The sequence below is a fragment of the Girardinichthys multiradiatus genome, chromosome 24 (genome assembly GCF_021462225.1).
Source record: "Girardinichthys multiradiatus isolate DD_20200921_A chromosome 24, DD_fGirMul_XY1, whole genome shotgun sequence".
In the NCBI taxonomy this organism is placed as follows: domain Eukaryota; kingdom Metazoa; phylum Chordata; class Actinopteri; order Cyprinodontiformes; family Goodeidae; genus Girardinichthys; species Girardinichthys multiradiatus.
Window position 1 is genome coordinate 16,525,237 of NC_061816.1, and position 13,526 is coordinate 16,538,762.

The following is a 13,526-nucleotide window of genomic DNA, read 5'->3' on the forward strand; positions in this document are numbered from 1 at the left end:
TGTCTGGTTAGATTCAAGTCAAGACTACACAGATTCAACTGGCATAGACCTCCATGAGTTCCTCGTCAACACGCTGAAGAGCAACCCCAGGTAAGAACCCCGACTCGTGCAACAACATCTTGCTCATTAAGGAGTTCATCTGTTGTGTCTAATGATCCAGTCACAGAAGCATTTAAAATCTTAATTGTTTGCAATGAAGTCAATTCACTTCACTGGAATTGCTGCATTGAGTTAATTCCCTCGGCTATAACTTAATGTTCCCCTTTTACTTTTAGCATGGCATGCTGGGAGCTTTAAATTCAAGTAGCTTACACTTTGAAGGACACATTGTAGCTTCCCAGTTCAACTTAACATTTCATGAATAAAGCAATAGTTTACTGTAAATGTTTGATTTTAGTGGTAGAATGTGCCTTTAATTGGGTCATAAATTAATTTAAATGTAAGGAACTAAATGATAATTTTGTAGACTGAATTGGGTTGAATTTTATTTTGGGGTATCAGTTAAAGGGGCTCAATTCATGTGCACTTCACACCTCATGTGTTTTTTAGTTGAAAGAAAATGTCCATGATTCTGTCACATTAAATGTCCCAAAAATAGAACTAAATCCAAAAAAGTTGAAGCGATGGATATTTGTACAAAGCACATACATTGAAATGGACCGTAATTGTAGGACATGTAATTTTAAATAATATATTCCACTGTAATTAGATTGGAAATGACAAAACTGGACTAAAATAATTGTGATATAGTGAACTTAAATGTTCTAAAACGACTTGGAACAGAATTGTACTGAATTAGGCTTTATTTAGATTAAATTGAAATAAAATAACACAATCACACAGCTCAGAAACCTTGACTTACCTGCATGGATAATTACATGCATATAATGTTTTCTTTACTGTTCATTTTATGGCCATATAGGAATGCCTTTAATGCTACAAGAAGACACATTTTAAAATGCGAAATGTTCTAGTTTGTCAAAGTCTCTTGTCTCTTTCCTCTGCCTCTCAGGGATCGAATCATGCTGCTAAAGTTGGAACAGGACATCTTGGATTTCATCAGCAATAATGAGTGAGGGTTTTTCTTTTTCCGGGTGGGGTGCAGGATCGGGCTGATACTTTGGCCAAGGTCTGACCCTGTTGAGGTCTTCCGATTATAAAACATAGGAGAGAGAAAAATAAGCTGCTGGTTTTAAATCTAACAGAAAATGAAGGAATCACATCTTCCACGTTTCTCCATCAAAGTATACATCCTTGACCATAATCAGATTTTTATTAAACTCAGAAAATTGCAAGCTTTTTGTGTTACATTTTAAGACTATAAATTGAGTTCTTAATTCAATTTGGTTTATGTATATAGCGCAGGCCCCTGACAAAAGAAGATCATGTAAGGATCATGTAACCAATTCTGACTGACTGATTGGTGCATCTTTATCAGATGGTGGCTTGAATCAGCCAATTTCCACTTGATCGTCTCTCAGGAATACAGTTTTTTTCCCTCCTAATTATTTATTTTTTTAATGCTTTTCTAAGTACGTGTCAGGCTTGATCCCCCCAGAATAAAATAACCACAGAATATCTTCAAGCCTAGCAGAAAATGCAATGCAGCAATTTGTCAAGAAAAAAAAAAGGTTGAGTATATTATCCTAAATAATTGTTTATATAAAAATAAGTATACAAAATGGTTTCTATTTCATTGCTATGATGACAAGAAGGGTTGTCAATCTTTGAGAAATTCGGAACCTCCAACCTGAATCTGCCAGAACTGACCAGAAAATTACAATTGGTGCGTCTAAAAGAAATATCCATAGGGGTCAAAGTTAAATTAATCTTCCTGCTTTTGCAAAATGATAAATCTTGATGGTTTCTAAGGAGATGAGCGTACAGTGGCATCACTGCAGTAAAAAACAACCCTTCTGTGTTTCCTGTTTCTGCTTTTAGAAGCCAAAAGAGAAAATTCCCCCCTATGACATCCTACCACAGGATGCTGTTACACCGCGTAGCAGCCTACTTTGGCATGGACCACAATGTGGACCCCAGTGGAAAGTCAGTGGTGATCAACAAAACCATCAACACTAGAATGTAAGCCTTTTTATATATTTTATTTGGCATTGCATTAGTTGGATCACTGCTGGGCCCCTTGTACTGCATCATTTTTCATGTGGTGTTTTTGTTCTTTAATTGCTGGGGGGTTTTCTGCAACCATAGGCTGGTCCCAACCAGCCGGTAGAGAACTTGGTTTCTTACTTCACTGCTTGGTTAACATATGTTGCTGTCAGTATCTGTAATAAATTAAGCTGCCACCAAAACTCCTGTGAATTCCCCCGCCAACAGACCCGATCAGAAATTCTCGGAGCACATCAAGGATGACAGGGCGGACGATTTTCAGAAACGCTACATTCTCAAACGCGACAACGCCAGCTTTGATCGCGAAGATAGCGCGGTAGGCTTTTTTTTTTTGTGAATATGTATATATATAAAATTTCTTCACCAAGCTGTCACTTTCATTTCTGACATGTTCCAAAGAGTGGGACAATCTGGCGTCCCTCACATAGCTGCTAAAGAAGTGTGTGTGTGTGTGTCCTTGCCAGATCCGAATGCGTTTGAAAGCTGACAAGAGGAGCAAATCGATGGAGGAGAGGGAGGAGGAGTACCAGCGAGCCAGAGAAAGGATTTTTGCACATGATGTGAGAGCTGTTGGTGTAGGCGGACTGGGATGGGGAGGGTGTTGGGGGTAGAGGGGGGAGAGACATGTTTCACAAATCTTTGTGTCATATCTATTCATGTGCAAATTCAGTGGATTTCTTGCTACCAATTACCAATGCTGCCTTTATGAATTTATACACAGAGATGCTCTGATTTGGACTCATCGTGGTGCAGGAGCCACATTTATAGCTTTTCTATGGCTCTAAGCACCTGATGCAATTGAACAATTACTGTGATTGTATATACTTTGTTTTATTTTTACATTAATATATACTTAAAATGTTCCTCTCACCCACAGGGAGAACACTTCTTATTAGATAGAAGGTACGTAGTAAGATTACATTAATCAGAAATTCACCTTATTTGTTTACTCGGAGCTGGTTTCCTCCCCTAAACTGGCACTGATGTTCTCCATCTTTAAATTATCTCGACTATTTGTCTCAATCTGTAAGAACTGGAGCCAGGTCTGGCATCTTTGAATATGTTCTCTCGCTTCCTTTCAGTGCACAGGAGGAACACGCATGCATGAGCACTCTACAGAGACGGCAAATGTTCAGGTAGGTTGACCCCTCCCCACTCCCCTGTCTCTTATCATCTGTCCTCCCTCTAGAGATGGAACTAAAGGCACAGCCCCTGTCTTAATCATCTCACTCAGGAGAAAGATCACTGATTTGAGGATTTGTTTCTGGAAAGCTTCAGTTTAATAGGATTTTGCAGCCAGACTCGTCTGGGATGGCCCATTCAGACCAAGTAGCTGGCCAGTTTAATTAAATTAAAAGAGTGTTATTTCACCAAAGACGGTAGCTTTTATCTGTTAATAATGTTTAATAATATACAGGGATTGGACAATGAAACTGAAACACGTGTCATTTTAGTGTGGGAGGTTTCATGGCTAAATTGGACCAGCCTGGTAGCCAGTCTTCATTGATTGCACATTGCACCAGTAAGAGCAGAGTGTGAAGGTTCAATTAACAGGGTAAGAGCACAGTTTTGCTCAAAATATTGAAATGCACACAACATTATGGGTGACATACCAGAGTTCAAAAGAGGACAAATTGTTGGTGGACGTCTTGCTGGCGCATCTGTGACCAAGACAGCAAGTCTTTGTGATGTATCAAGAGCCACGGTATCCAGGGTAATGTCAGCATACCACCAAAAAGGACGAACCACATCCAACAGGATTAACTGTGGATGCAAGAGGAAGCTGTCTGAAAGGGATGTTCGGGTTCTAACCCGGATTGTGTCCAAAAAACATAAAACCACGGCTGCCCAAATCATGGCAGAATTAAATGTGCACCTCAACTCTCCTGTTTCCACCAGAACTGTCCGTCAGGAGCTCCACAGGGTCAATATACACGGCCGGGCTGCTATAGCCAAACCTGTGGTCACTCATGCCAATGCCAAACATCGGTTTCAATGGTGCAAGGATCACAGATCTTGGGCTGTGGACAATGTGAAACATGTATTGTTCTCTGATGAGTCCACCTTTACTGTTTTCCCAACATCCGAGAGAGTTACGGTGTGGAGAAGCCCCAAAGAAGCGTACCACCCAGACTGTTGCATGCCCAGAGTGAAGCATGGGGGTGGATCAATGATGGTTTGGGCTGCCATATCATGGCATTCCCTTCGCCCAATACAAACCATTCTTGAGGACCATGTGCATCCAATGGTTCAAACATTGTATCCTGAAGGCGGTGCCGTGTATCAGGATGACAATGCACCAATACACACAGCAAGACTGGTGAAAGATTGGTTTGATGAACATGAAAGTGAAGTTGAACATCTCCCATGGCCTGCACAGTCACCAGATCTAAATATTATTGAGACACTTTGGGGTGTTTTGGAGGATTGAGTCAGGAAACGTTTTCCTCCACCAGTATCATGTAGTGACCTGGCCACTATCCTGCAAGAAGAATGGCTTAAAATCCCTCTGACCACTGTGCAGGACTTGTATATGTCATTCCCAAGACAAATTGATGCTGTATTGGCCGCAAAAGGAGGCCCTACACCATACTAATAAATTATTGTGGTCTAAAACCAGGTGTTTCAGTTTCATTGTCCAACCCCTGTATAGGCGATTAAACATATTCATATCACTTTAATTTTATCTTCCTCCATATTTAAGACATTACAATCAGAATATTTTAAGTATTCTATGGGATTTTATGTGACAGATTAACACAAAGTAGTTCATAATGGAGAAGTGGAAGGGAAATTATTTTCAAAATCCCCCTTTACTCTGATACCCCTAATTACAATCCAGTGGAGGCAACTACTTTCAGAAATCACACAATTAGTCCAACTGTCTGTAAATGAATCTGAGTCTAAATGTAGCTGTTCTATGAAAGCCTCTGAGGTTTATTAGAGAGATCATAGGGTTAGATCACAAACATTATCTAGAAACCTACCAGCACATGGCCGTCCATCTTCAAGAGAATCTGCTAACAGGACTACTACTATTCATGCACTCTATAAATCTGGGCTTTATGGAAGTAAGCTGTGATAAATCCGGTTTAGTTAGCTCAAAGCCATCCAGGGGACACAGCAAACATGTTGAAAAAGGAGCTCTGATCAGATGAGAACTTTTTTGCTTCTGTTCTAGAAACTCGTGGCAGAAAGCGAACACAGAACATCACCCTGAATACACCGTCCTCCCCATGAAAAATGGTAGTGGCAACATCATGCTCTGGGGACGTTCTTTTCAGTAGAGACATGGAAGCTGCTCGGAGCTGATGGGGAATATGGCTGGAGCTAAATAAGCTAAATCTTGGAAGAAACTCTGGTAGAAGCAGCAAATAACCTGGGATTAAGGCAGAGCAGGAGAGCGACCCTGAACATACAATCAGAGCTATAATGGAGTGGTTTACATCAAAGCATATTGATGTGTTAGAATGGCCTAGTCAAAGTTGAGATTTAATCTACTTGAGAATCTGCGACAAGGCTTGAAAACCAGTGTTTACAGACACTGTCCGTGCAATCTGATTTGTAACTGCAGTAAAAGGTCGCTTGGCTCACAGGGCTGGATCCATTTACAGAATAGGAGACTTCTGAAGGCATTTGGTTACACTGGATATCATTCATGGCAGAACACAAATCTCACCATAGCTCAAATTTTACATAAAAGTGCTTGAAAATTATTAATTGCAGTCAATCGATATTATTTCTACTTTCCACATTCAGGTTAAGAGCCGGCCATTCTGGCGCCAGCCGCCAGAGCAGCTCTGAGACGGACACGCTGCCCCGGCACGGCGAGCCTCGGCCGTGGAGCAGCACCGACAGCTCGGACAGCTCCAACCGGCTTGCCCCGCGGCCTGCCATCACTAAGGCCAGCAGCTTCAGCGGCATTTCCCCCGGCCTCATCCGAGGAGACAGCACGGCCAGCAGCAAGAGCACCGGGAAACTTTCTAAAACAGGCAAGAGTGAATGTGTCAGATGAGCGGAGCTATGGGAAAACACCTGCAGTGCAATGTCTGGATGCTGATTGATGTTTGAGGCAGAGACGGTGTCCTTGGAACACCCTTAAATCAAACAAAGGAAGTTTTTGTAGATTGCATATTCAGGCTGCACATCACTAAAAATACCTTTAATGAATACACTACTACGTGTTGATTTCAAAGTTACCACATTAAAGAGTAAAAAAATAGAAGGATTTAGCAGAGATCATATCGGAACAAACGTTTATTCTGCTGCTGTTGACAAAACCAGTTACAGCTTCAACCTGGTAATGGAAGAGGCTGGAAAAAGTGTTGGAGCAGCAGAATAAAAAGCTAACGGTGACCATTGACTGCATTATTTACAAGCAGAAGCATGTTACTGAGATACATTTAAGTCCACTCTTCACCAGCAAGTGCTTACCCCAACAGTATTATCCATCTATAACTTTATTGGCTTAGAGCAGACGCTCTGCATCTTGGGCTTATTTAGTTATCATGAAGTCGGCCTCTGCTCTCCCTGACATCATTTCTGTTGATGTTTACTTTTTCTTATTTTTGCCAAGGGCTTTTTTTGCTGAAAGGTAGCTGCTGTAAGTTGTTTACGAAGCAACTGGACTCCCTCACATTCAGGGAGTGAAATGAAAACCGACATCTTGCCTCTGTTCTGATCTCTGCAGCTGTCACCTAAGCTTAAAGTCGCAGCTTTCATGGTTTATCAGAAAGCAGGAATTTGTTCACGATCAAGGTTTTTCACATTCAGAAACTTCAGTGTATTTTATTGGGTTTGGTGCAACAGAATAATACAAAGTAGTGTTATTATGCATCACATTGTGTTGGTCTGTCACATAAATTCCTAATAATATTCACTGAAAAAGTTCAAGTGTGGTGAATATTTCTGCAAGGCAGTTTAAAGTCTCCCTTTTTTTAGTAAAGTCCTCAATGATCCATGAAAAAACCAGCTGCTCAAAGGATAACAAACTTAAATCATCTGCACAAATGTTTGAAATTAAAACAAAAGCTAAATTATAAAAGAGGAGATTCATCATGGATCATCAACAGTCGCCTTAAGAGGCCCGACTGATGTCGCCCAAAGTGAGGATGCTTTATTAGTAACAGTCCTTCATTACCACCCACATTAAGCCACTGAGCAGCCAGAAGCAACAAGCTAATCACCCTCAGAGGTTTGGTCATTAGATGATCATTTTCCTTTGTTTCCCCTCCTTAGGTTCTGAATCGTGCAGCAGTGTCGGCTCCTCGTCCAGCTCTCTGTCTCGCCCCCAACTGCCCCTCCCAGTATCTGCCTCCTCGCGCTCCATCGTCCCCAGCACCCCCCTGTCCCACCGTGCCGTCGACACCAGAGGCCCTGGACACCCCGAGGCTGTGAAAAGCAACCCCTCCCAACTGCTGCCGTCCGCCAGCAACGCGACAAACTACTATATGCTGCCGCTAGAAACCTCAGGGATTCCACCCGGCAGCGTTCTGATCAACCCGTACACAGGTGAGGCTCGGCGTGAGGAACAGTCACCAACAGAGCAAACAAGCGTTGGCCCAACCTTAGCATGCCGCATTAGATCAAAGTAAAATTTCCAGTTTTGTAAATTCCGGTTTTCCTGATGAAAATTCATGACTCAGGTTCTGTCAAATTGGTGGACAACATTTACTCTGATCAGGATGCAGGAACAGATGGGTGAGATCTCTGAATATGCATCGTGGTCCCGAGTGCACAGTTGTGAACTTGTGGGCCGCAGAGCAAAGCAATCATCAAAAGCAGCCTAGGTTGACCAGACCCGGGTGTGTCGCGGGATCAGCATTCACACACGTCTTCTTTTGTGTGCAGCTCAATTGTTTGCATTGTTTTTTGATTTATTAATGTGCCGACGGTCCCGCATCTCTTGTGAATTCATTTTGACAGGCAAGCCTTTCATGCACCCTGATGGCAGTGCAGTAGTTTATAACCCGGCTGCTGGCAGGGTCCCACAGCAGGGGAAAACCATGCCGCAGCCAATCCTTGCAGCGTCGCAGCAGCAGCCAGCCAATCACATTCACTCACAGGTCAGTGGACATGAATACGTTTACTTTTTTCATCTTTTTAACTAAAATTAATGAAATTAATCTCAATTATAGTGCTTTTCTTGCTTTTCCTTATTCACTCTAACTTGTTTAACTGTTTAACACTAAACCCATCCAATGAACTCTTATTCTTTGTTGACCAGTCTCCTTTGTCCAGTTTGACATCCTGTCCCTCTGTTCATCTTCTTCCCTCTCAGCCAATCTGTCCTCTTCAGCCGTCCTTTGAGCGTGTCCACAACCCAACGGTTTCTTATCCTCTTCCTCCTTCTCAGTTCCTGCCTGTCTGTCCTAATCAACAATACACTGTGGTACAGATCTTCTTTCTTCCATTTTAAAACCTTTTCCTTCCTGCTCCATCTCCTGTCAGACCTGGATCACTGAGAGTTGGTTTTACTCTGAGCACTTCCATTATATATTAATGAAATGAAAGCAATAATGCATAAAACGGCACAAGTGCTTCGAGCTCTACTTTGACCCAGGTCTTCATACTTTATCTGTGTGCTTTTAAACTGAAAGAATAAAGGAACCATATACATCGTCTCTTAAGTTATTGTATGTTATTACCTTCTGCGCATGTTGCTACGAACATATTTATATACCTCTGATAAAGATGTGTACAAAAGAATCCATCTTGTTGAAGCAGCAGCATCTCACGCTGGACAATCTAGAAATGTCGAACCTTACAAGGATCTTCTCAGATGAATGGAGCATGCAGAGAGAGGGATTATTTGGCAATTACTCTTCATAATTTCTATAGGTTGAGCAAACGTCTGGCTCTCTTTTCTTCATGGATTTCGACTGAATTTAGATCTGGCATCCGAATTGGTCGTGGAAGAAGGTCAATTAAAACTTTGGTTTGTTGAACCAGTTTTGTTCTTTACCCTTTTTTCACATCATCCTACTGGAAGAAATGTCCTTGTATTTCAAAGTAGAGAAACAGGCCCACAGCATCGCGCATTGTCATGACTTATGAAGATCAACACACATCTGTCTTACGTGAATGACATATTTTATTGTCTTTCCCATTTTGAAGAGAAATTTACGTCTTTGTGCCCAGGGAAACAAAAAGTCAGAATTATTAGAAAGCTTTTAAATACCCTGGTTTGTTTTAAATTAAAGTTCCCAGATTAAAGGATGTTTCAGTGTGTGATTATGCTGCGTTAATAAAGGCTAAATGTATTTCAAGGCATATCTTTACTAGGGGTGCCACTGAGGTGGAGAGGTGTATCTGGCAGGATCCCTTCTCCACATATGTGGATCATGCATTCACTTAACCTCATTTCTGACCTGGTTTTAGTGAAAGACGTGCCTCTGTGGCTAATTATGCCTGCGGAAAGTTCCATTAATATTTAATTCATCACCAGATGTTAGCACTGAATAATCCATGACTGAAAACATGACTTTTCCAACATGTCAGAAGTGACCTGGACTGTTTAGCTCTGGTGATATGGATGAGTAGTTGACTTTAGGACAGATTTTATCTTCTAGGTTTAATTTATCTGTTTGTCCATGTTGCTCAAATTACAGACTTGATTTGCAAGTTGCCATGTTGATTGGTGTTGCACACGTTCTTCTGATAAAACATTGTCTCTGCAGCCTGAAGTCCTCAGTGCCCAGTTTAGTCACATGACCCTGTCGCAGCATCCATCCAGTGACGGCGGAGTGTCGACTCCAGACGGCCGTCACTACCCCTCCCTGTACAACCACCACCCATCCCCTGTGATGCTGCAGGGAGCTCCACCACCGCAGGTCACCGGCTACATGGTGGCAGGACCATCAGGGGGTCACCCAGGGGTGCTGCAGGGTCAGCACGTCCCACTCCCGGCACCGGGCCCTAACCACACATATCCTGGCTCGAACGCAGGCCCCGCCGCTTTTTCTGCACTAAATCAGCCCCTGCTTCAGCAGCACACCTACATCCAGCAGCCGGTGCAACAGGTAGCGTGATTAAGTCTGCATGTGAAATCAGGCTGTCTGTCTGATTTATGGTGAGGTGTTAAAAACCAAGCTTTGACTAATCCTTCTTCTGTCCTTTAGCTGTGAAGTGAAACCAAATGAGTTAAAGCAGTCCTTTGTGTCTCCAGCAGATGTCCACGTGTTACTGCTCATCAGCCCACCATCCACAGTGCTCCAACCAGCAGCAGCAGTATCGAGCTCCTCTCAACCAACTGACCTATAGCTGCCCTCAGAGCCAAAACCTGCCCCAGCAGCAAGGTAACAATACTTGAAAAGAGCAACATTACACTTTGAGAAAATGGTCTCAGTTGTTTTCATACCTACTGTAGATTTTCACATTTTGCCATATTATAGCCACAGTTAAAGTTACAACATTGGTACAAAGTGTAACAATGTTAGTATGTTTCTCTACCAGGTTTGCATATTTGAAAACTGAAATGTATGCCTATTCTTATTTTCAAAATAAGTCAGTCCCAGTATAAAAGTCATATGTAAACATCAATGTTCAAGTCTTGCTACAGATTTTTAATTAGATTTATGTCTGGACTTTGACTGGGCCATCCCAGTCTGTCTGTTGCAGTCTCTAACAGGTTTCCCTTTTGGATCAACCTGTATTTTACTTTATTCATCACCCCATTTGCTCCAATTAGCTTTCCTGTCCCTGCTAAAGCAGAGCATATCCACAGATGCTACCACTACCATGGTTCACCATGGGGATGGTGTGTTCTTTTGCCTCAACACAGCATTTTGCTCATCAGCCCAAAAGGTCCAGTTCTGGCCTGATCTCATCATATCTCCTACATAGATATTGTCAAACTGCATGTTGGTCTGTTTTTCCAAAAGTGACTTTTCTGGTGACTCTGTCAGCTTGAGCTGGGAGTGTTTGCAGCTCCTCCAGAGTTACCATGCATTATTTTTCTTTCACTTCACAAATATATACTATTTAATGTTCATCATGTCGCAAAGAATGCCAATACGTTTAAGTTTGTGGTTATGTGGAAAAGTTTAACTAGTACAACTAGTTTCTTGAAGCCTGGCAGGTTTTCTCTTCCTGACATGAAACACTCCAAGGTGCACAGACTTGTAAAGATGATCTCTTTGATGTAGCACCAGGTTTCCTAACTGTCCCACCAGTTTTCAGGACGAGACCAAAGCTACAAATTGTTCAAATAAAGCTTTGAATTAGTGTCTCAGATCAGAAGAAAAATCAAAGCAGGTTTTAATGAATAATAATGGCGGTCTCTTTTGCTCCTGCTGTTAAGAGAAAAGCTTAGCCTTGCCGCTCAGAAGGCCTTATCTGTCCACTGTGCTCTCGCTGCCATTTTCTTCGTTTCTTCTGGAGATGCTGTCCGACAGCTCTGCTGAAGGACAAACATTTCTCGCTTCTTCTTCTGTTGTTTTTTTTTTTTTTTTTTTTTTTTACAGCTTCAGATGCATCCCCGGGAGTTAGCGACCAGTTTATTCCCTTTCTGTTTTTTTTTTTTTTTTGTTCCTTCACCACAGGAGTTGAGATAGTTAGCTCCCATTTTGTCTTTCTCTCACTGCGCACGCACGCACACACACACACATGCACGCTGTTGCTTAGCTGGATGGGATTTGTGCAAGCACACGTACACATCTTGCTGCACATATGTCTCTGTAAGTGGCTGCGGCACTATTCTGTCATCTGCAGGGCTGGAAATGTGGCTTCCCTGCTGGGGAGCCGGAGAATAGGCAGCGGACAAATGAAGCTGACCTACAAAGGAGGAGAACGGCAATTATTTTTCAGGGAGGCAGAGAAATGCTAAAAAAAAAGAAAACAGGAGCCTCATTTCCACCCTGTTTTTGCCTTAATTAAAAAGAAACACATATATTGCCATATAAAGGGTGAAGGTGTGAGTGCAGCAGGAAGTTGCACACGTGGTACATAAGTTATCAATGGAAAATTCTCAGACGGTTCGGTCAAAGCCCGCTGAGGATCCTGTTGCTGTTGCAACTAATTGCATCAGTCCGTCACTACCTCCACAGCTCTGTGACTTCTGTCATGGTCATTTCCTGCAGCACATCCGTCTTCTTTAGACTTTCCTCTAAGGTAAGAGGGCAGGTTATTAACGGTTGGTGTTCTCTAATTGAAACCACCGCTGGTTCAGTAAAAGTAAAAGTCCTTCCCTTAAACTAACGATTTATCAATTCTTTAAACAAGAGCAGATGGTTGGTGGTTCTCTTTTGGAAATTCCAACAAGCTTTGCGACAGGGACACCAGGAGGAAGGCACATGGAGATCTGGGAGGCGGGATGCGGGGCCGGGACGCTGTCTGAGAGGCCTTTATGAATCTCACAGTGAACCGGTCTCTTTTTCAGCCCCTCGCAGCTCACTTCCAGGAAACAACTCGTTACCATGTCAACACCACACGGCCAGCGCAAGTAGAAAGTAGAAAAAAAATAAATAAATAAATCGCCTTGAGGCCGAAGCTTTTTTTGGCTGAGGATGGAAGGAGGCCTCTGTTTTAGCTGCTCATTACCTTGGTTTTATGAAAATACAAAAAGTCAGAAATCTGCACTCTGCTGCCTGCTGGAATGGAATAATGCAAGGTGCATTTCATATGATGGTCATTTCATGCTTGGTTTGGGGAGTGAAGGTGGGAGGCGAGGGGGAATAAAAATAGTCCTGGCTGCCCGGTTCCTTGTGGAGCTCTTTCATTGTCTGGTTGTACTTTTCTCCCAAAGCGCCGGGCCGTAAAGACACCTTCACAAAAGGACGCCCTCTCCTTTTGTCATCTGGATTACTGTGAATGTGGGGCACAGGGGGAAAGTAGTTCAGCCAAATGTCTTTTTTATTTTTTTGTCACCTTGACATTTAAGTGTCTCATTTTTACCCTCAGCCTCTGGAAAACGCGTGTGACTTTGCAGCATCTTTTGTATGTCATAGTCTCCGGCCCGCTCCAAATACGTTTTGTTGAAATGAGATGTCTAGTTTAAGTGAAGAGTTTTCTTTTTTTATCCCCTGTCGAGGATTGGCTCGATTACTCACTTTGCAGGCTCAAGCTACCCCTGGCTAAATCAAATATATTGACTTTCTGCAAACCTGTTTAGCAGAAATGGCCCCACTTCTTCTATTGTTCTCCCTCTACAGTAACCTTAATGGTCCTTTGTTGGTTTTTTATATGTTAAAAGTCTTTTAACTCCAATTATGGGCATAATGGGGCTATTTTGTTGCAGTGTCTTGCAAAAGTATTCATACTCCTTGAGGCTTTTCACATTTTGTCACGTTACCACCACAAGCTTTGATGTATTTTATTGGGGTATTATGTATAAAAAGTGAATAATTGCGAACTGAAAGGAAAAAGATACATGAGCATTAATCAAAGAAGCAGAAAAGAGA

The 13,526-nt window shown here is 42.3% G+C and overlaps 1 protein-coding gene across 10 annotated transcripts in view; it reads left to right on the top strand.

Annotated features, from left to right (window-relative positions):
* Nucleotides 1-13,526, top strand: part of LOC124861634 (R3H domain-containing protein 1-like) — a 46,813-nt gene that overhangs the window by 24,990 nt on the left and 8,297 nt on the right. For 7 of the 10 annotated variants that reach the window (XM_047355508.1, XM_047355514.1, XM_047355510.1 and 4 more), the window contains 13 exons: nt 12-90; nt 1,013-1,072; nt 1,942-2,082; nt 2,335-2,443; nt 2,592-2,687; nt 3,005-3,030; nt 3,210-3,263; nt 5,887-6,119; nt 7,366-7,638; nt 8,053-8,192; nt 8,408-8,518; nt 9,807-10,148; nt 10,295-10,424. In XM_047355508.1, coding sequence (XP_047211464.1) covers nt 12-90; nt 1,013-1,072; nt 1,942-2,082; nt 2,335-2,443; nt 2,592-2,687; nt 3,005-3,030; nt 3,210-3,263; nt 5,887-6,119; nt 7,366-7,638; nt 8,053-8,192; nt 8,408-8,518; nt 9,807-10,148; nt 10,295-10,424 — 1,794 coding nt within the window. The remainder of the gene's footprint in view (nt 1-11; nt 91-1,012; nt 1,073-1,941; nt 2,083-2,334; nt 2,444-2,591; nt 2,688-3,004; nt 3,031-3,209; nt 3,264-5,886; nt 6,120-7,365; nt 7,639-8,052; nt 8,193-8,407; nt 8,519-9,806; nt 10,149-10,294; nt 10,425-13,526) is intronic. The other 3 variants (XM_047355515.1, XM_047355513.1, XM_047355509.1) reach the window with 2 other exon arrangements.